This window comes from Notothenia rossii (assembly GCF_949606895.1).
Source record: "Notothenia rossii genome assembly, chromosome: 9".
In the NCBI taxonomy this organism is placed as follows: domain Eukaryota; kingdom Metazoa; phylum Chordata; class Actinopteri; order Perciformes; family Nototheniidae; genus Notothenia; species Notothenia rossii.
Window position 1 is genome coordinate 53,266,575 of NC_136907.1, and position 22,390 is coordinate 53,288,964.

Consider the following 22,390-nt stretch of genomic DNA (forward strand, 5'->3'; position numbering starts at 1 on the left):
TCCACCCAATCCTTTATTTTTTCGAAAAATGTTTAATCCCCTCCCTCCCCCCCTCCCTGCACACATTCTCCCTCTAACGGATCTCCTCTCTCTACATTATTCTCTGTGCATTTAAAAAAAAAAATCTGTCACCGGGGGCCCAGTTACCCCGCCCACTCTCCTCATTTTTGCCGGAGTCTAGAATAGTGGAGCCAAGAAATAGTTAATCTCTCCGCCTGCTGCTATGATTGGTCGCTGTATGCAGCCCTCAGCCTCCTTGAATGAGAAACGGAGGTAACCAGGCAACTTCAGAGCCGAAGAGAAGGGGCAGGAAAAAAAGAAAATAGAGCTTTTCACCGGATCTTAGCATTGTGGAAGAATTTTGAACATGTAAAAAGCGAGGCAATGTGATTTCACCTTGGAAAATGGAATTAACAAATGGATTTTCTTAAGCACGCTCCCTGCCTCTCTCTCCATCTCTGTCTCTGTCTCTGTCTCTCTCTCTCTCTCTCTCTCTCTCTCTCTCTCTCTCTCTCTCTCTCTCTCTCTCTCTCTCTCTCTCTCTCTCTCTCTCCCATTGGGGGGAAAATAGAGCGCTCAAATGAAGGGGACACAGATGTGGATTAAAACGCATAAATGGGACACTCCGGAGAAGCATCCGCTAAGAAAAGGTAAGTGCAGTTCTGCTATTAAAGGAGTGTTTTAAAAAGCGGTGAAAGTGTCAGAGCTGCTTAAGGATGCGAGGCAGCTCCGCGACATGTCAAGATTTATGGATAGGATGCGTTGGCCGCGGAATGAAAATGGGTTGCGGAGCATCCGCTATGGATGACTGAGAAACAGTCTCATATGTGATGAAAATGAACCTAACGAGATCAGAAATTGTGATCATGAGGATGACCATCGATGGTTGCTTGGTGGATGTGAACGTGGAGTCCTTTAAAGCGTAAACGCCGGTCGCCTGTCAAATAAGCTGCTGTCCCATATTGAAATTGCGCAATAATTGGAAATATGGTTCTGAATATGATTTCGATGCATGACTTCCCTCAGTTATGTTGCTTTTTGTGCAGATAAGTATCAGGAAAAGCTTTGAGCTTCTCCAGCCACGTCTCCCCCCCCCCTCTCCCTCCCTCCCTCCACAAATATTCAAATGAAGAGATGTCCTGCTGCAACACCAGTAAGTCATCTTCAATCGACTGCTTAACCGGCTCTGATGCTGAGTGGATGATGACGCATTTGTTGATACATTTATTGATCGGTGCTCAGAAACTGTTCGAAAATGCTCGGTGGGCTGCAGCGGGGGGACCTGTGGATGGGAGCGCGCGGCGGCACCGGGCTGACCGGCAGAGCAGAGCCGGGCTGCCTCAGACAGCGCACAGGGCCTGGAGTGGGCTTTCGCTCTTTATTAACGATCATGGGTCACTGCGGTGATAAAAAAGAATCCTGCTAATTGTGGATTCGTCTGATCATGGTAGAGGGTCTGAACTGCGTTAGGGCATGCAGTTGTTGCGCCCACATTTGGATTTTCCCGATGAGAAATGGATCGATTTCATTGGCCATAGATTTGATTAGCATACTATTTAATTCACTTTCATTTTACTTTTGTAAGTATTTGATTTAGATTTTATGTTACCATATATTGACATTATTAAAGTATTTACAGTAGGCCTAGTGCTGTTAATTACTTATAATTACCTCTTTGAAAAAAAAAAAATATAAAGCAAAATGGATTATTTGCCAAAAAAACTACTTCTTTAGGTAATCTTAAAGTTTTTCAATTTGAAATGCAGGGGATATGATTAAAGGATTGCCCATACACAACTTTAAACATGGCAACAGGCAATACCTTGGCTAGCAGCTAATGGTGCTAACAGTGAAAAACATTGCAAACAACAGCATCAGTGCTATCAGAACTAATGGTGTAAATCTTAGGTGGAACCAGAGGTTGGGCCATACTTTACCAGTGAAAACAATGTGAGTCGCTACAGCATTATCAGTTGATCTCCTTATGACTGCAGTGCAGGTTGGCGGCTGTTAGATATCCACAAACAGGGACTAGCGTGCAATAACATGAAAACACTAGGTTCTGTGTGGTTATAGGGTGTTTAACCCCTTCCTTCCTTTCATGATTATTATTTTTAAACCTATTCAAATCCCCCAATGGTTTTATAAGCCAACATGACCAGTTCAAATGCACAATTCAGTGCTTGGCCATATGTCTATCAGCGTCCAATGAGTGCTCATGTAACACCAGGCCTCAATGGGAAATGGCCTCGGCTATTGCTGTGGAAAATCACAGCTATAAAATGAGATGCTGATGAAATTAACCACATCTTGCCCAGAGGCTCAAATGGCCACATGTTGTGTTTATGTCGCTGCTCGTCGGGATGTATGCAAAGCTCGGCGTTAACTTTTTGACATTGGTGCCAAAGTTCATCGGTGACTCCTGCCAATGGTCCAAACTGCCTATAGTAATCTGCTTATAGAGGATGTTCTGCAACAGATCCTAAGCTGCACTCACTGGCTCGATTGTAGGATACATTTGGTGAACGTGCACACACACGCAAGCATACATTACGATTTCCAGTTGTCATCCCAAAACAGTTCTTTGCAGCCCAGTGTGATTTGGGGGGCTTAAGATGGAGCTGAACAAAACACTAGAGAGCATTAACTTCTCCAGTATGGGCTTCTTTGTTGTGTCTCAGTGGACTCAAGACACTTAATTTAGCTCCTGACAGCAGAAGCTGTGGGTGGATATGTGAGCTATATCTTATCCGATTAAGACCGTAATGCCTTTTCCCCTTTCGCAATTATTGTAAAATGGTGAAAGTGGTTGGGTTATTTTGGTTTGTTGTCCCAGCACAATTGCAACAAAGCAGGGACAACATTTGGGCTGTTGTTGTCTTGAACTCTTGCGATCCATAGGGCTGTCTCGCCCATTCTCCTTAGTGTTACCTCTTGCCTTTTGTATTGCTGAAAGGCATCCGTGTTTCACATTTGTTTGTTCCTTTCATACTGCATTGGCATTACCTCAACTTGAACTCCCTTAAGATTTCCCAAGTGCTCTGAGATAATGCATCTAACGAACAGGGGGGTTACGCCAACCTCAATGTAGCGTTTCAGCATTAGACGCACGATTGCCGGAGTGGCCTAAATCTTTCATAAAAGTAGCTTTTAATGAGCTCACAAGATTGTGTCTGAGTTCTCATTTTGCTGGTGGCCTTATCACATCCAGTCTACTCATTAATGGAGATGTCGCCCCTGGCAGTGGCAGGTCAGAGGTGATCCGGGTTGACTCCGTTGAACAAAAGGAGAGGATTGCTCAGATAGCGGAGCATGCGGGATGCTGGATGATGCTCATGCTCCACTGGGAGTGAAATCAACATGACAGGTGCATCTGAAGTTGAGAGTGCAACGGGAGGGTGGCGGCAACCATGTGTCAGAAGCAAAGTCTCTTAACTTAAAAGCTGTAAAACAAGCTCAGAGTAGTTTGACATTTTGGGGAATACTTTTATTTTTATAAGGATTTTCTTATCTACCACTGAACAAAAATATAAACGCAACACTTTTGTTTTTGCTCCCATTTTTCACGAGATGAACTCAAAGATCTAAAACATTTTCTATATACACAAATAACCATTTCTCTCAAATATTGTTCACAAATCTGAAAAAATCTGTGATAGTGAGCACTTCTCCTTTGCCGAGATAATCCATCCCACCTCACAGGTGTGGCATATCAAGATGCTGATTAGACAGCATGATTATTTCGCAGGTGTGCCTTAGGCTGGCCACAATAAAAGGCCACTTTGAAACGTGCAGTTTTGCTTTATTGGGGGGGTCTGGGGGGGTCCGCAAACCAGTCAGTATCTGGTGTGAGGGTTAGGATTGGGTTAGGGTTAGGGTAATGTTGTGAATCGAGTGGCCTGTGTTCATCGTCCATAACATACGCCTGCCCATACCATAACCCCACCACCACCATGAGCCACTCGATTCACAACATTACCCTAACCCTAACCCTAACCCGAACCCTCACACCAGATACTGACTGGTTTTCGGACCCCCCCAGACCCCCCCAATAAACCAAAAATGCACGTTTCAGAGTGGGCTTTTATTGTGGCCAGCCTAAGGCACACCTGTGCAATAATCATGCTGTCAAATCAGCATCTTGATATGCCACACCTGTGAAGTGGGATGGATTATCTCGGCAAAGGAGAAGTGCTCACTATCACAGATTTTTTCAGATTTGTGAACAATATTTGAGAGAAATGGTTATTTTGTGTATGTAGAAAATGTTTTAGATGTTTGAGTTCATCTCATGAAAAATGGGAGCAAAAACAAAAGTGTTGCGTTTATATTTTTGTTCAGTGTAAGTCTTGTCGAGAAAGCGAATCAAAGTCAAAGAACAGTTTGCTTTAAAGAGGTTATGTGCTGGATCATTTCTTGCCTCGCCACTGATCCTGGCCAAGAAATAGTCTGGCATCTTATTGATGTAAACGTTGTTTTGTGCACTTTAGGACAGATTGAACAATGCATATAAAATGTGAGTTAATGAGCTTTAGAGGTGCTCGTAGGCAGATTTTGTTACCTTTGGACAGAGGCCAGGCGAGCTGTTTACTATTGTTTCCAGTCTTTATTCTAAGATAAAACATCCATTTGCTTTAGCTCCATTTTTTGTGTAATGTCGTGAAAGCATTGTCAATTCTAACATAAAGATCTAAAGAAAGCAAATAAGTGTATGTCCAAAAATGTATTACCTTTTTTCTCAAGCATCTTCCAAGAGAATCATTCTGTCAATAATAAAGTATTGAGTTTGGACAGACCTCACACAGGGCGATAGAATGGGAACAATCCCCACTTATTACTCACTCTCTCACTGACGTGACTAAGCGGATGTGCAACATATAAAACCTAAAATTGGAAAATGTTTAAATGAGACATTTCTTTCCAATATGTTTGGTCTGGACCTGTTTTAGTCAAAACAATAATAGAAATAGGCCTACACTTGGAAATAGAACAAATATTGTCTATGATTTAAATTATAATGAGGCTGGAATTCGCAACTCTCATATCCATTTATACTGTGGAACTTATACTTTAAATCAATTATTTCAAATATCCCTTACTGTATGCAATTAATTGGGCTTTTTCTGTTTACAAGGATGAAACCATATCAAAGTAGACATATGTTTAAATTAGAAAAAGTGATGTGAGCAATCATAGTAATCTTTGCTAATTGTGGTCAAAGCTTAATTTATGTTTCCAATGTATATGTAATTAAGTCAATTACCAGTATATATGTAAATTGTACCACAACAGCAGTTAGGCCCCATTGACTACCAAGTGTTTCCACGCCTAGTGTCCCTGGCCCTGTTGAGTTGACAATGAGGCCGCGACCCCAGGACTATAGAGAGTGTTACTGGAATCAAATGGGCCAGTGAATTGCCAGCCCATCAGACAATTATTTCCATTGTGTGGAGCCGGGTAGCTAGTAATGCTTGCGAATTGACCTGTAACATCTGGTGAGTGAGTGAAGTGTTCAGTGTGAAGCCGGCAGTGTGGGCCTGCCTCCGCGTTCAGCCGAGCAGCCGTCACTGCCCGCTTCACTTCCAGAGGACTAGGCTTCTTCAATGCATCAATGACACCAGCCATCACAAGGGACGTGTAGCATGCCAAACCAGTGATTCATTAGGACTCAATTAGCTGGGAGGCATGGGGCGCCCTGCCATATGCCTCAAGGTTCTACACAATCTGTACCCACTCCCTACTACTGTACTATCAACTGTCTTTGGCACCATGCATTTGTGTCGCAACCGCCTTTCCACAGTCGTCTTTGTACTATTAAAACCAATCGGTAGTATACATTTAGCAGGTCTCAAGCCACCCACCTTCCAAAGCTGGGAATGAGTCACAATGACCTTCAGCTCAACTCATGTTGCGCCAGTTGGCTCCGTATGAAATGCTCATCCATTCACTGAAGTATGAGGCTGCAGAGGTCCAGATACTGTAAATCTTAGGAGGTAAGAAAGCCCCCCCCCCCTCCATCCTCCTCCCGCTCAATATCGACCTCGCCTTGCTTGCCAAGAGGCGATGTGTGCTGCCGACAAGATCTATCCGCCCTCAAATCTAGTTTGTCTTCTTATCTGTGCCAAGGTAAAGGACCCCCATCACCCCGTCACTCCCGGCCCCCCCCCCCCCACGCCCAATCAGACTCTTCCACAACCCGAAACTAATGAATTAGAGCAGCGAGATGTCTTGGGGCAATGAACATGCCAAGCTCATGTGATGTAATATGATGTGGCATATACACACTCTGGCCAAACATGGAAGCTGGCATGTGATGTGTTTGTGTCAATGATTGACATTACACATTTTCTTTAAAGGTAGATCCTGCTAATTTGCTATGAAAGCTGCTTGCATTAAAATAATGCCATTCAGTTTCCTTTTAAAGGCCCATTGAAATAAATAACAATCCAATCATTCAGGATATAAACATTATACGTTATACGGTGCTTCAGAGGACTGTCCGTCTACACCCCTTTAATACCTCCAATCCATGATGCTGCTGGATATACTCTATAGATATTTGAAAAGATAGGGTCAAGTGTACTTCTACAGAACATAATGGGATAGCTTAGCTGCTCATCCCAAATCCCATTTGATTGGATACATTTGTCCGTCTTACACCAAGGACAGGATTAGTCATCAAAAGCATTGGAACAGGGAGCAAAAAAGGGAATGGAGAGACGATAAATGCAACGACACATGATAAAACCTTTTGTTTTTAATGTCAACAGGTGTTTCATTTTTCTATCGCTGTTTTTAGGCATAACATATAATATATGTTGGAGGAATTAACTTCTGAAACAAAGATTGATAAAAACATGTTTAAGTATTACACATTAAAGATATGACATTTTGTTTTTAAATATTTACTTATTAGTAAATTATTGTTGAATTTTCAAAAAATAAGTGTAAAATGTAATAATGGTCTGGACAGAGACTCTGATCAGCTATTGACAACCTGCCTTTGTACATAACAAGTTCAATTTAAATATCTACCTGATACAGCATGTATTAGTATTATTATTTTTGTCCACCATCCGCAAAAGCAGCAAAAAAGACCTCAATCATAAATCAAAATCAACGCAAAAAATACTGTTTTTATATAGGTCCGTTTATGTGACTATTATCAAAGGAGTGTCATCGAGAAATGGAAAGAGTGAAATAGGAAAACATTCAGGATGTTTCTGCAAATTAAAAGCGTAACTTTTCAATAAAGCCAGGAGCGCGAGAGAGTGAAATGGAGAGAAGTTGGAGCGGCTCTGCCCCAGTTGTACGCACGTGCAGCCACCCAACTGCACTCCTCCAGCGCTTTCACCGCATTACCCAGAAACGCTATGTTCGTGTGACCCAATTTACCAGTGCTCTCCTCCCCATTCATCTGCTCTCACAGATGCACTGCAGGAGGCTCCATAAGCAGCAGAGCATTCATCACCTCTGAGTAGCGAGGTCCTCTCGGTTTCCTCCCGTTGGCCCGCTCTACAGCCCTATCCCCCACAGGCGAGACAGCAGCTCCATATGTGGCTGATGATTGTAATAGTGTGGATGGCAGCAGGCACTACAGTAGCCCTGATGCATTTGTGCGTGTACTTGTGTATGTGCCCCATCAAATATGTAATCAAATATAAGCTTAGCGGGTTTTTCTTCCACTGACATTCCATTTCAATATTGTATCTGCCACGGCTCTTTACTGCAGTACTTTTTCAACCCCCCCCCGAGGTAATTGAGATGTTTAGTTCAGCCTAGAGGAGCTATCAAACTCAATTCTCATGTGATTTCACATCCCCTGATTCATGTTTTTTTTTCTTATTGAGCACAGCGCATCCCCCATGTTTGGATCATGTACAGGTTTGTTTAACTTTTTTTTTGGTGGGTAGGAGTTTGGTGTGAAAGAAACTTCTGAAATACAATACAATTCATCCTCTGAAATTAACATACCCTTGCATCAACACCTCTAACAAAAGTCCATTATCTTTGAATATTTAATGCATCTCTCAGGTACTGAACTCAGTAGCAATGGCTGGAATCCAAACAACAGCCTCTAGCTTTAAACACTTCCAGTCATCTCAATCTTATCCTAATTTATAAAAGCAAAAAGGTTTTGAGAAAAACGTAATGACACCTAAGTAACATTTTCCACGTATTAAGGCAACATTCACAACATGTCGGACGTATTTGCTAAATCACAAAAAATATTTGACTACATTTACATGCACAAAATATACTTCATACTGTCATAATTCCAATAAAGGATTCCTTATCAGCAGTTTAACATGGCTAATGAATATTCTTTAAATATAAGTGTTAGCATGCAGCCGCAACATTTACGTAGATGTGTCCTTACAACTAGAAATGAGTGCTTTTATTTAGTCCTGTATCTCTGATTGTTTTAGCTGACGCACAGAGCTGGCTGTAAACAAGTGGCCATCTGTCTCAGACTTTTGGTAAAAATTCTCAATTAAGACACATTTTGTGAATGTGTGTATACAGGTCCAAAGAACCAACCCTCAACCGAAATTACGCCTATTTTTATCCAAAAACAAAATGCTATTTAATAATAGTGGAATATTTCTGTTAGGCTATAATTTTTAGGTAAGGAAAATATCATGAGTTTAGTTAAAAATTAAACTGGTTTGCACCATTTTGCTAACCTTAACCAAGGTAGTAGTAATAATCTGTGTGGCATACAAAACCAAACATTTATTTAAAAAATAACTACTGAACTAAATCCAGGGCAGCCCTCATTATGTAATGCACAAAACAATTGTAGTACATACATTACATTTCTTTAAACAAGGGAAGGTCACCCACTTATTCACTGACTATTTGTGTTAATTAGCAGGGCAACTACAACTGTTAAATACAAATTGTCTAGAAAATGTATTTAATAAAAGAAAAATGTATCCCTGAGTTTGCATAACAGAGCCTAAGGATGATAATATAACAGATTGCCTTCAGATAGCCCCAATATTTTAGTTTGGTGTATTCACTAATGTTTAGCTTAATGCTAGAAATCTAGTAGATATCTTTGATTCCAATTTCACTTCACATCATTATGTCAACAAAAAAAGTTTAGTCCTGTTTCCGTTAACTTCAAATGTTCTCTTTTCCCGTTCTCTTCTTCTGTTTCTTTTTCTTCTGAGTTTATTTTCTGAAGAATCGATTATTGTAATTCTCCTGCCTTAACAACAAAGCCTGCTCATGCCTTCAAGTTTTACACAATTCTGCAGCAACACTGTTGACTGAAAGAAATCCTAAAACCTGTTTTAGTCTCCCTGTATTTGCTTCCAGTTAACTTCAGGATTGATTTTAAGGATTGAATCTTTAGTTTAAAAGTACTTCATGTTCTAGCCCCGTCTTCCATCCTCATTTGTGAACTTATAGGCCCCTTTCTCAGATCTCAGAGAAAAACTCTACTAACAGACCCTGGATCAAGCTAAAACAGTCTTAGAGCTGTCTTCCTCAAGGATTTCCTTAAAATCGCTACTTTAACCCTTTTTTTCTATTACATTTGTTGGATCTGTTTATTGTTACAGGGGTTTTGTATTTGTGAAACCTTTTGTAAAGCCTGTTTTGAAAGTTGATACATAAATATAATTATTATAATTATTGCCACACAATGAACCCTGTTTCACCGCCTCATTTCAGTCGCTGCTTTGACCGATTGTTTCTATTTTGTTTACGGCAGTGAGAGTTGCCAAGGACATTTTGTTGTACTTTGTATGATGATGACAATAAAGATATATTCTATTCTAATCCATTGAGTCAGAACTTTCCCGAAAGGGAGCTGACCCTTAGATTGACCTTTATGGACGTGAATTTGGTTTGCTTTATTATTATTCATTTATTGGTGTTATTATTAGAAACGGTGACAGAAGGCCATATTTAACTCTGTGGCAATCAACTCAGCTATAGAATCTAATATTTAAGTAAAACGTAGAATGAATCTTTCTCTCATTACGGCTGCTGACATTCGATACTCTCTGCTGAGGGTGAGTAGCCTAATTCCAGTTGCTTTTTGTTCCTTCTTGTAATTAAATGGATATCTGTCATGTAGTGATGCCTGCAGGAAACAGATTCCATACTGTATTTTTGATGCGGAGCTGTGCTGAGCGACAAGCATCTGGCACAGCGACCCGGTCAGCATGACGTCTTCAGACGAGTACCTTCAGATCGCTCCTCATCGGAGCGCCACAGTCGGGGGCTGCCCTGATGTTTTGCTCTAATCAGACATCAAGTGTCATATTCAGAAGGCTTCACTCAGGCTTGTACCCGCCTCCACTCTGGGTTTACACCAAAACAACATGAACAAAAAGGTAACGCCTCTGAGAGAGTCAACATTGGCACCGTCGCTCGTCTGTATGTTCGCGACAAGATCTTGACCTTGTGAGGCCATTGTAATGAGAGGCAGTCGAATATTTCACTTATCATTAGCAGCATGATTAGCTGCCAATGGGCTGTGCCTGGCGTGGTTTAATCCTCTCGGTCTCCGGAGTGCGATAACATATGAGATGACAACAGTTTCACACCCGGTTTCACACCTCCCGTGGTTCCATACGTCGCAGCGGCCTAATCACTCATGAGAGATTAATGAGAGACGTTTGAGGTGTGCTGGGAGATTCTCTAATTACACCCGCACATACGGTACTGTAGTCAGGGGAATAGACAGTTTATGTGCGTGTGTGTAAGCTTCTACCAAAGTACCGTTTTACAAGCTACCTGTTCCCTCGTACTGGCACAAGTTGAGAAACAAAGGCTCTCTCAAGAGAAAAAGGAAGAAAACTTTGTGAAAATGGTTTTAGCTAAAGTATAGCTGCAACATAAAAATCACAATATACTGCAAAATACCACCAATTGGGATGTCAACAAGAGTTATACTTTAGTAAATATGGAGAAAAAGTATTTCTGGGCTTTGAAAAGGTCCTGCAAGAACTAGTAACGCAGTAAGAAATGTTGCACAAGCGAACTATCCTGTGGATGACATGTCAATCACTTCTATATTTTCTCTAAGGCGAATTTCTGCCAGACGCAGCAGTGTGTGTTTTCATAGCAGAAGTAAAGATAGAAGGGGGTTTTTTAAGATCTCAATTGAGTTCCACCTCTTCCCCCTTAGACCCCATTTACACGGGAGCGCAAAAGCAAACGGACCGAATTCGTTATCAAAAAAGTCTTCCATTCACACACATTCGGCCCATTTAACGTGTCCGTTCACACGAGACCACTGGAAGCGCTTTAGTACATATGCCAGGCCTGTAAGTGGCGCTGTACTTCTGCCACAAAATACACCAAAAGCAGCGAAGAAGCCCCCGAGCATGGTTGCCATGGTTGCCCTTCTGTTTATGCCCCGCGGTGGATTTGGCAACATGTAGTTCTCCATGTCCACTTGTTGCTGATGGTTGTGCTAGAGCAGTGGTTCCCAAACGGTGTGCCGCGGCACACTGGTGTGCCGTGAGGCAAGTCCAGGTGTGCCGTGGGATTTTGTGACAAACATACGTTATTATTGCAATATACAACTACACAAAAATAATTATTTTTTTATTTACTATATCAGTACTTTGTATGCACACATTTCATAATACAGAGGCAAACTCTATACCTAAAAACGATTATTTAAAAAATAATCCTCACAGAACCCCGTATTCCGCTGTTAACGCAGTTGCGCAGGTGGGATTTATAAGACTGTGACACATCAAAGGCTGAAGGACAATATTAAAACTGAGAAACAAGCAAGCGGGAAAATGGAGCGCTTTCTTGTGCGGAGCAAACCAGCAACCACCAGTGTAGAGACTGCCGACAACCCACCACCGAAAGAGAAGAGGAAAAAAACTGTCAGCAGACAGTACCATGACAGTTATCTGTCTTATGGCTTCATTTGGACCGGGGATGTGAACAATCCTCAGCCCGAGTGCGTCGTCTGTCGGGAGAAGTTAGCTAATGCTAACATGGTTCCAAGCAAGCTGAAGAGGCACTTGGAAACCAAACATCCCGCCCATGTTCACAGTAACTTGGACTACTTCAGAAGAGCGCGGGATCTGAACCAGAGGCAGCAAGGACGTTTGTTGGATTCTGTGAAAGTGTCTGATAAGGCAATGGAGGCGAGTTACATGCTAGCGGAGCTCATTGCAAAGCAGAAGAAGCCTCACACAATAGCGGAGAAACTCATCCTCCCTGCTTGCAAAATACTTGCAGGTGTCATGCTGGGTCCAGATGCCGCAAATGAGCTATCGAAAGTGCCGTCGTCTGATAATACGATCAAAAGAAGAATCGACGACATGTCCGAAGACATTGAGGAACATTTGGCAGAGAAACTGCAGGCGAGCGGCAGATTTTCCCTCCAAATAGATGAATCTACGGACATCAGTGGGGCTGCCCAACTTCTGGCAAACGTCAGATATGTTGATGCTGACTCCATCAAAGAGACATTTTTATTCTGCAAAGAAATGGAAAGCCACACCACGGGAGAGGAAATATTCAGGGTAACTAATGACTATTTTAAAGAGAACAGTCTGACCTGGAATATGTGCGTCGGTCTTTGCACAGATGGTGCGGCGAGCATGACGGGGAGAGTGAAAGGATTCATTGCTAAGGTGAGGGCACAAAACCCACATATCGTGACAAACCACTGCATTCTGCACCGAGAGGCATTGGTTGCCAAAACCATGCCCCCGGAGTTGACTGAGGTGCTGAATCAGGCCGTGCAGATGGTGAATTACATAAAATCAAGGCCCCTGAAATCTCGCCTCTTCTCCCAGCTGTGCGCCGAGATGGGAGCCGACCACCAAAGCCTGATCCTGCACACAGAGGTACGTTGGCTGTCACGGGGGAAAGTCCTATCCCGTCTTTATGAGCTTCGGGAACAGCTTTTGGAGTTTTCAGGTGAAAACGCTGTCCCACATAAAGACAAGCTCGCGGATGAGAGGTGGTGCGCCAGGCTGGCTTACCTCGCAGACATATTTGGGCATCTGAACGAGTTAAACGCCAAGCTTCAGGGAAGGAATGAAAACATTTGATCGTCCACAGATAAGATTCGGGGGTTTATGGGCAAACTTCTCCTGTGGCAGGAGGCTTTGGAGCAGGGCTCCATGGACATGTTCCCGCTGACATAAGCTGCGCCGCAGGCAGCTAAGGAGCGCGCTGTGTATGCGGAACACCTTCAGACCTTAAAAGAGAGGTTTGAGCAGTATTTTCCACGTGTGGCTGACATCGAGGACTATGACTGGATCCAAGACCCATTCCACCAGGAATCCTCCACAGAGAAGCTCTCTATGAAAGAGAGAGAGGAGTGCGCAGAGCTCCGTGTGCACCGCACACTGAAACTCAAATTCAGTGAGCTCCCACTGGATCAGTTTTGGTTGGCTTCTGCATCGGAGTACCCAAGCATCTCCCACCACGCGATTGAGCAACTACTTCATTTCCCCACTACCTACCTGTGTGAGCTGGCGTTCTCTACTCTGACTTATATGAAGAACAACAGCAGGTCACGGCTGTCTGTTGAACAGGATTTGCGAGTTGCCCTCTCTTCAGTGCCACCGAGGATTAAAAAAATCTGCGCGCCCCGACAGGCACATGTATCCCATTAATCTGTAAATAGGCAAATTTTAAAATAGCACATGTTTCAATGCTGATTGGTGAAATGTTATATTCATAATTTGTAGTTCAGGACCATGTTTCCTTGCATTGACAGTTCTCTGTGCTGAGTTTCTGCTGAGTTTCCGTTGCCTCATTTTTAATTTTGTGACCTGTCTGGTTTAAATGAGTGTGTTGCTGCTTTGATGAAGCCTAATTTGCTAAAGTTTAATAAATTATATAATATATATATTATATATATATATATATAATATATATATATTTATATTTATAAATTAATTTAAAAAAAATTTCGTTAATAAATATTTCATGAGTAATATAGTTGTCTTTGTCACATTTTATTTGCCATTAGTAAATAAGTATGCACATTTACAGATATTTTACATGATATGAGTGATAACACGTGTTATAAGGGCTATTTTAGGGTAGGTGTGCCTTGAGATTTTTACTTGTCCTTTGGTGTGCCTTGGGCCCAAAAAGTTTGGGAACCACTGTGCTAGAGGAGCTGTACATGTTGCAATAACATCTGTAGCATGCTACAGCAGTTAGCAGCAGAGGTGGGGAGAGGCGGGGCTATGGCTTCATCGTTATCAGGAAATAATCGTATAACGTACACACGGAGCCGTTTGGCCCCCCCAGAGCTTTCCATTTGCAGATCTATCCACCTTGGGACCCGTTTTTTTAATGGACCCTTCCACTTGACAAAAAACATTAAAAGAAAAAAAGGCAATGTGTATTATAGTGATGAAACCAAGGACACATATTAGCTGATTCTGCATCTCCCCTTGGCTTTACTGCATTTTGTAGCCAGTTTAAGCTCATTGTTTTGCATCCGACTTTACCGGTTGGCTTCACCTTCTATCGTTGTTTGCACCAAATGACAGACAATTTTAGGGATTAGCTGGTTAACATATTGATGCTTTTACCTGCTGAAAAGCCACATATTACCTTCCGGAGTTGGTAGAGACCGACAGCAGAGCTACTCACAAATGAATTTACACAATTAAAAAAAGAAAATAAATTGTGAAGCATTAAACTCTGTATGTTAATTTAACAAAATGTACTAAATTGCAATTTTGGTAAAGTACAATTACAGAATTCCTGTTTATCAAACACTGGTAGTACTCCAATTAATACAATTTGAAGATGCTCGTTATCGGTCGAAGCTTGTGATCACAAGGCTGATTATTTATTTATAATTGTTATTCACTAAGCCAACATCACAGAAGCCCAATACACCAACATGGCTTAGTTACTTAATATATTTTTGTTGGATGGATAGATTCAAATTTCTGCTGAGGAAATGCTGTTTTTAAGACCGTATACAAACCTTTCTTTGTATTAAAAATGTTTAAATATCTGCATTATATATCAGGCACACTGCTATTTGAATATACAAGACTTATTTTCACTGTGTGTGAGTAACTATACTAAGCACTGGTGGCAGCTCTATGGTCTCAAAGGAAGGCTGAAATGATTAGAAATCTCGGGAGGAAAATAACTAAACTAGCGAGAGCCCTGCTCACTAAAAATTAGCCGTTTGATTCTTTTTGAACCCTTTTTCTGTCCCTCATCATTTTCATACAGTCCCTTAATAGTAGCAACATGACAACAGTAATTAGGATCTGAAACTTAAGTTTGACTTTCTTGGATCCAAAATATGTCACACTGCACCTCATTTACATTGAGAGAATCTCTTGCTCAACACTGTGTGTGTGAGCGATGTCCCATCATGACGGCATTAAAGAGACAGTGTGACAGGAGGTAGGGAAACAAAAAGCTTCCTGTCCGGTGCTTCCCTTCAGCTTCATTAAAGCTGTCTGCCGGACTGCGGGTAATGTTTTTGTGCTCCTCGGTTTTGATCATGGCAACTTTTATCTCGGCTTCACTAAACCTCTGATATTCACATTACCTGTCTATGGTCCAGCTGAATCAAATGTGCTTCTTTTAAGACATGAATAGAGTCAGAACGACAAACAGCAAAACAGTTATTCACAGTGGAGTTTCATAAAGAGGCTGCTCTCTTTTCTTAATTACAGGACTGTCTCAGAAAATTAGAATATTGTGATAAAGTTCTTTATTTTCTGTAATGCAATTAAAAAAACAAAAATGTCATACATTCTGGATTCATTACAAATCAACTGAAATATTGCAAGCCTTTTATTATTTTAATATTGCTGATTATGGCATACAGCTTAAGAAAACTCAAATATCCTATCTCTAAATATTAGAATATCATGAAAAAGTATACTAGTAGGGTGTTCAACGAATCACTTGAATCGTCTAATTAACTCGAAACACCTGCAAGGGTTTCCTGAGCCTTGAAAAACACTCAGCTTGGTTCAGTAAACTAAATCACAAGTATGGGGAAGACTGCTGATCTGACTGCTGTCCAGAGGACCGTCATTGACACCCTCCATCAGGAGGGTAAGACACAAAAAGAAATTTCTCAAAGAGCAAGCTGTTCACAGAGTGCAGTTTCAAAGCACATCCACAAAAAGTCTGTTGGAAGGGGGAAATGTGGCAGGAAACGCTGCACAACCAAGAGAGATGACCGCAGCCTTAACAGCATTGTGAAGAAGAGTCGCTTCCAGAATTTGGGGGAGCTTCAAAGACAGTGGACTGAAGCTGGAGTCCAGGTATCAAAAGTCACTGTTCACAGACGTGTCCGGGAAATGGGCTACAATAGCCGTATTCCCATGGTCAAGCCACTTCTGAACTCAATACAACGGAAGAGGCGTCTGACTTGGGCTAAGGAAAAGAAGCACTGGACAGTTGCACAGTGGTCCAAAGTCCTCTTTTCAGACGAAAGCAAGTTTTGTATTTCATTTGGAAGTCAAGGCGCCAGAGTCTGGAGAAAGGCTGGAGAGGAGCAAAATCCAAGTTGCTTGAAATCCAGTGTGAAGTTCCCACAGTCAGCGATGGTTTGGGGAGCCATGTCAGCTGCTGGTGTTGGTCCACTGTGTTTCATCAAGCCCAGAGTAAATGCAGCTGTGTACCAAGAGATTTTAGAGCACTACATGCTTCCGTCTGCTGAAAAGCTCTATGGAGATGAGGAATTCATTTTCCAGCATGATCTGGCACCTGCCCACAGTGCCAAAACCACCAGTAACTGGTGTACTGACCATGGCATTACTGTCCTCGATTGGCCTGCAAATTCCCCTGACCTGAACCCCATAGAGAATATGTGGGGTATTGTGAAGAAGAAGCTGAAAGACACCAGACCCAACAATGCTAATGAGCTAAAGGCCGCTATTGAAGCATCCTGGGCATCCATGCCACGCCGCATTGATGCAGTAATCCGTGCAAAAGGATTCCCAACCAAGTACTGAGTGCATTAATGGACATTTTCAAATGTTTGATTGTGTTTTGCTGTTATAAATCTTTTTTTTTTACTTGGTCTGAGGAACTATTCTAATTTTTTGAGATAGGATTTTTGAGTTTTCTTAAGCTGTATGCCATAATCAGCAATATTAAAATAATAAAAGGCTTGCAATATTTCAGTTGATTTGTAATGAATCCAGAATGTATGACATTTTTGTTTTTTTAATTGCATTACAGAAAATAAAGAACTTTATCACAATATTCTAATTTTCTGAGACAGTCCTGTATATCCATGACCCGTGTGCAATTAAAGAAGACACCTTTTGGCTATTTATTTAGTTCAAAAGGAACACAGAGGGAGGGAGACAACCCTAATTGTCTCATTAATTACTCTCCGCATGAAATAATGACCAAAACCAAGGTATCCACAGTTCTTTTGTAACTCACAAAAGAAAGGCAAGGGTGGGGGTGGCAACGAAATAACACATGCTTCAACCTCTTTTCACAAATAGGCATTATGTTGGAAGAGAGGGAGACAATGAAAAAGAGGGCAGGGGGGAACAGGGGTGGGAGGGAGAGAAAAAAAGAAGGTTAAAATGAAATTGAAAGAGTAAAAGAAAAGGCTGTGTAGACTAAAAATGATAAGAGTGAATCAAAAAGAGAGGAAATAGAGACAGGAGGAGAAAAGATTGGCTGTGAGGTAGCATGGTGTTTGTCCAGGCCTTTTTGGAGCTTGCCCAGTTCTCTCTCGCTCCCATTGAAAGTGGTAAATAGGCTGTTTTAACACACTGTTCAGACGCTGAGACACAGCACAACAACAGAGCAAATCAACGGTGAATTAAAGACTCCTCTGGGAAGCCATCGAGTAACATCAGAGGAGGCCTTTGGAGAGACGGATCAACCAATTAACGATTCTGAGAGGTCCAGGATTCTCACGCCGGCTCTGTTTCCATACCCGCTGTATGTGGTGGGTGGTATTAGATAAATAAAAGCTGGAAATGTATCTTGTTTGCATGCTATTGTTTACTGTCACCATAGGGAGCTAGTGATACTCTATTAGCCTGAATATGTCTGTTATAGAGACAGAAGCAGCCTAAGAAATGCAAACTTTCAAAACCAACCCCATTAATATTTGCATCTTGAGACCTCAGCTGTGCAAGCGTGTTGTTCATTTATGTCATGTCTCACACTTGAAGAAACCACACACACTCGCACACACATTCTGCGCTCTTCTTCCGTCTAAACTGGGCCCAGTTATCCTGCAGCTGGGCTGGTAAATAGGATAATGCGGGAGCACTTCAGAGGGCAGCGTCTCACTGCCCTCTGTCCGTGCCCGGCCATGTTGGAGCCACGCCTAAGTGAGTGCACAGCTCCAAGGCCTGTACTGATATAAATCTGCACGGCAAAGCAACTGTGTGGCAACGCTTATTTAGTTTGCCAGCTGTAGCCGCTGAACCCGAAGGAATGAGGCTTCTCTTTGCCTCTGAAAGTAAATGAGAACGCTTCAAATGCCCAAACCGAAAATTGTATTTGGTATGTATTTTCTTCCCTCCCCTCCTTCTCCGCTCGCACACTTGACTGTTCCGTCGTCAGAGGCCCTCCATCTTGTCAGAATGAGGTGAACTAATGGGCCGTGGCTGAACAGCCCGAGCTCAGAGGCTATCAGTTCCCCCTGGAAGGCCAGGAAGGCAAAGGAGGAGGAGGAGGAGGAGGAGGAGGAGGAGGAGGAGGAGGAGGAGGAGGAGGAGGAGGAGGAGGAGGAGGAAGAGGAAGAGGAGAAGAAAGGAGAAAGGAGAGGTCCTTCTTCATCTTTGGCTACAATATTTCAGCTTTCCCTCAGATAAATCATTGCAGAAATCAAAAGGAATGGTTTAGTTTCTAGTACGATGTCCCCATTTCTTCTGCTCACATATTATTCACATGTTTGCTATAGCTAAAAGAAAGATTGGTAATTTACTCAATTTGATCACAGATCTTCATTAGGCTGTCCTCTTTACCCTGATGCTCCCCACATCCTTTGTTCTTTTAGTCATGCTACTTTAGCAGAGGGGCTCTTTAGATGACAGTGTCAGACCTTTTGGCCAGTCTGTTGCTCCACCACAAAAATATCTTCACCACAATTTGATGGATTGCACTGATATTTGGGCAATGCTAGGCATGATATTTTGGAATCATTCATTAATCTGGTTGACCAAATTCACAGCCAAGGGAATCATCAGGTCAATGTCTGACAGTTTAAACCAAAATACCTACCTAGCATTAGCATGTTGGCATGGTCAACAAGTCAAACAATACTTGTTTTCAGTTGTTAATTGTGAACATTCCTGCAATTTGGAAGCTATTGTTGCCTATCAAACTATCTGCTAGCTTTTTTTTTCACTTTACAATTGTGTTTAGTATTTTTCTTCCCAGAAAAAGCGTAACTGCTGTCCCTTCCTACGTCATTAGACACGTCCGTGTCCTATGTTCCAAACTCTACTTTTTGAATAATAAGAGTACACCATCCGGGTTCGAAAAGTGCACTGTATTTTGCCATACTTTGTGAACACACTTATGAATACAAATATTAGGGCAGGCACAGAAGTACGGAAATAGAGCACACATTTGTGTTGTTGCTGTACATGTTCATATATTTAATAATTTAACCTTCTATCTCTGTGCGTAAGATGATTAACCCCTATGACATGTGGTCATAGATGTTAATACATTCCAGCGTTGCCCCAAAGACCTGTATGTCAGTCAACCATTCGCTAGTCAGGAGTCTAATTAGTCAAAAGAAAAAAGCAATTTAACCTTATCTTTTAATCTAATCATCGGCTATCCGACACTTGTAAGGTCGCATGAGACGACCTTATCGTTGATTGTGAGAGTGCGATAGGAGCTGAAGCCGTGGAAAAATAAGACATTTCACAAAATAAATGATTACAGTCTTTAGGTATGGAGGCTATATAATAATGGTTGGCCGACTTTCACTGGTGACAAAAGGTAACACAGCAGGAATATTCTGAGCAGCTCTGCTAGGCCAGGTTGTGACAGTTGTGTCCCATTCCATAAGCTGGGGGGCGTTTTGTAACAAAGATGACCAGCGCGAGGTGCCAAAGCCGGTCTGTCGAGCAAACGTTCCACCAGCCCAGGGCCATGCCAGCCTTGGCCACGAAGAGATGTAGATGGTGCAGGGGAAGTGAGGGGGCCGTCCGCGCTCCTCAGCAGTCACCGCAAACCAGAAAGCACAGACTGCACCTTCCGTCGGGACCACAGTGAATGGAGGTGTAATTGGCCATATCCAGTGATAGATGGCTATTCAACCTTTGTTACTCATCGGTGGGAGGATGCGCGGGGGCCTGTCTCACAATATGAGGTTGATTGCGCAGTCTATTAAACACCGGTCTCAGGAGGAAACGTGACTCGCAAGAATGCTGGGGCTTAGAAAAGCACCTCAAGTACTGTATGATCTGATTTAAAAATCAACGTGTGATTGCCCATTATAGTTCTGAGACAGTAAACATGATTGAAAATCTGATCATACTTTAGGAATCATTTCCATCCATCGAGAAACTGGGAAGATTAAAATCAGTATAATTGTTGCAAATTACAACCCTTTGTCTCTGCAGCATAAATCTAAATTATGGTTTTTATTGCGAGCAAATTAGCACGTCAAGAACTGAAAGGAAAAAAAACACTCGTGATTTTTGATCATGAAGCCGATTAACGATGTGACTGGTTGAGTGTTTATTTAATTACCTGCACCAAGGGTTATAGGAATCTTTCTGACAAACTGAAGATAGCATGGTTTCTCTTCATGAAAAAGATTTAGAACACATCTCATGCCTTTGCACTGAAGCTGCACGGCAAGATGTATGTTTCTGCATGATGCCCAGGGGGTCTGGTTCGCCTTGTGAAGGTATACACTCCTGAAAAATCAATGGCTTGCATGATTGATATCTTCAATGTTAAGGAAGAGAGTGTTTCCATACATCAGGTTTTCTCAAAGCATTCCTGTTTTTGTTCAATAATCCGGCGACAGGGCAAAGAATCTGACGCAAGCAGGAAACAAACGTCTAAAGAGATGATTTGTGAAATGCCAGCAGACGAAGACAAAGACAGCGGCGGGTTGATGGAAGGAAATTAACAAATGCAGAAATGAAATTGACTTCCCTCAAGGAAGTTTCCGTTTGCACTTGAGAGAGGTAGCACTAAAATGAACAAATTAATAAATAAAGGGTGGCTTTTGTCAAGGGCTTTTGACATCCTCCAACTGTAAGAGTAGCTGGAGAAACGAGTGATGCTCGTTAACTCTGACCCAAATCATAAGAGACTGGGAGCTGTTAGAACACAGAGCAGATTGGGGAGTCTGGGTGACCTAGATAGCATTGGTTTTGACAAGCCGCCGTACATCACATTAAATCGCTTCTCCGTCTAACACAATGAGGCATATCTCTCTCATTGGTAATGAAAATTACATTCTGATATGGTTCATTGTGACATGGAAAATACCTCTTCCATCTGTGGCATTTCGAGGTTCTGTCAGAGGCGCACTTATGGGAAGATTGCACCCTTTTGCCCGTACCCGGGTGAAATAATCTGCCTCATAAGTACACATGAGAGGTGAAACATGGTCTAGACAGCCATGCACAAAGAGAACTGGTGGTGATGAACAACTAATATGAGCTGTTGTTAAAGAAAATGAAATGTGTCTTTACATCATAGCTCATTTTGGAATAATAGAAGGGTAGATGGACTTGACTGCTGGAGGAGAATGAGGATATAGCTGTAGACAGACTATATCCAAGATCAGTTTGTCTTACGCATACGTACAGGAATGCAAAAAGCTATCCATATACGCTGCAAGAATCTCTTTACCTGACCCAAATTGAAAAATACAACATAATCTCACTTATTTCTAGAAGTATCTTCTAGCCATACAGCCCTATTTGTGACCTCAGTACTTTGTAGATGATTCAGTGGGTATATGGAAGAGTACAACCAGGCATAAGTCAAATGCCTAATGTAAGTCAAAGGAGTAAAATAAAATGTATTTTACATTTTCATATTAAATCAAACTTTCAGAATGAGTGCTAGGCAAAAGAAACATAAATTGACACATTTTGAGAAAAACGTTTCCATATAAGGTCAAACTTTTTCAAATAAATCAAACTAATAGCGTTAAGGCTGTAAACACAGGATGTGAAAGTATAGTATTCAAATCTAGATTGGATTAATGGTATAATCTTAACAAAATGCATTTTTCCCCTATGGTTTGCTTAAGTTATACTTCTGGTTGCTAGCCATGCAGATAGTTTTCAGTTTCCACATGTTGAGATATCCGAGTATTCTGCCTCTAGCGCAATACAATGGATGTGAAGGAATTTCCATTTTGGTGCTTAAAACATTGTAAAATTACATTAAAAAAAAATCAACGGCAAGAAGAGTGTCCCAGTTACTC

The 22,390-nt window shown here is 41.8% G+C and overlaps 2 protein-coding genes across 5 annotated transcripts in view; both read left to right on the top strand.

Annotated features, from left to right (window-relative positions):
• Positions 1-224: 224 nt before the first annotated feature.
• The window catches only part of dab1b (DAB adaptor protein 1b), a 51,829-nt gene continuing 29,663 nt past the window's right edge, over positions 225-22,390 (top strand). For 3 of the 4 annotated variants that reach the window (XM_079648034.1, XM_079648037.1, XM_079648036.1), the window contains exon 1: positions 225-650. The gene's annotated coding sequence lies outside the window, so the exon portion shown is untranslated. Of the gene's footprint in view, positions 651-1,126; positions 1,154-22,390 lie in introns of those variants that run through there. The other variant, XM_079648035.1, reaches the window with a different exon arrangement.
• LOC307019906 (zinc finger BED domain-containing protein 5-like) lies at positions 11,775-13,046 on the top strand (the record flags this gene model as incomplete). Its single annotated transcript, XM_079651006.1, has 1 exon — positions 11,775-13,046. The coding sequence occupies one exon, from the start codon at positions 11,775-11,777 to the stop codon at positions 13,044-13,046; it is 1,272 nt and encodes a 423-aa protein (XP_079507132.1).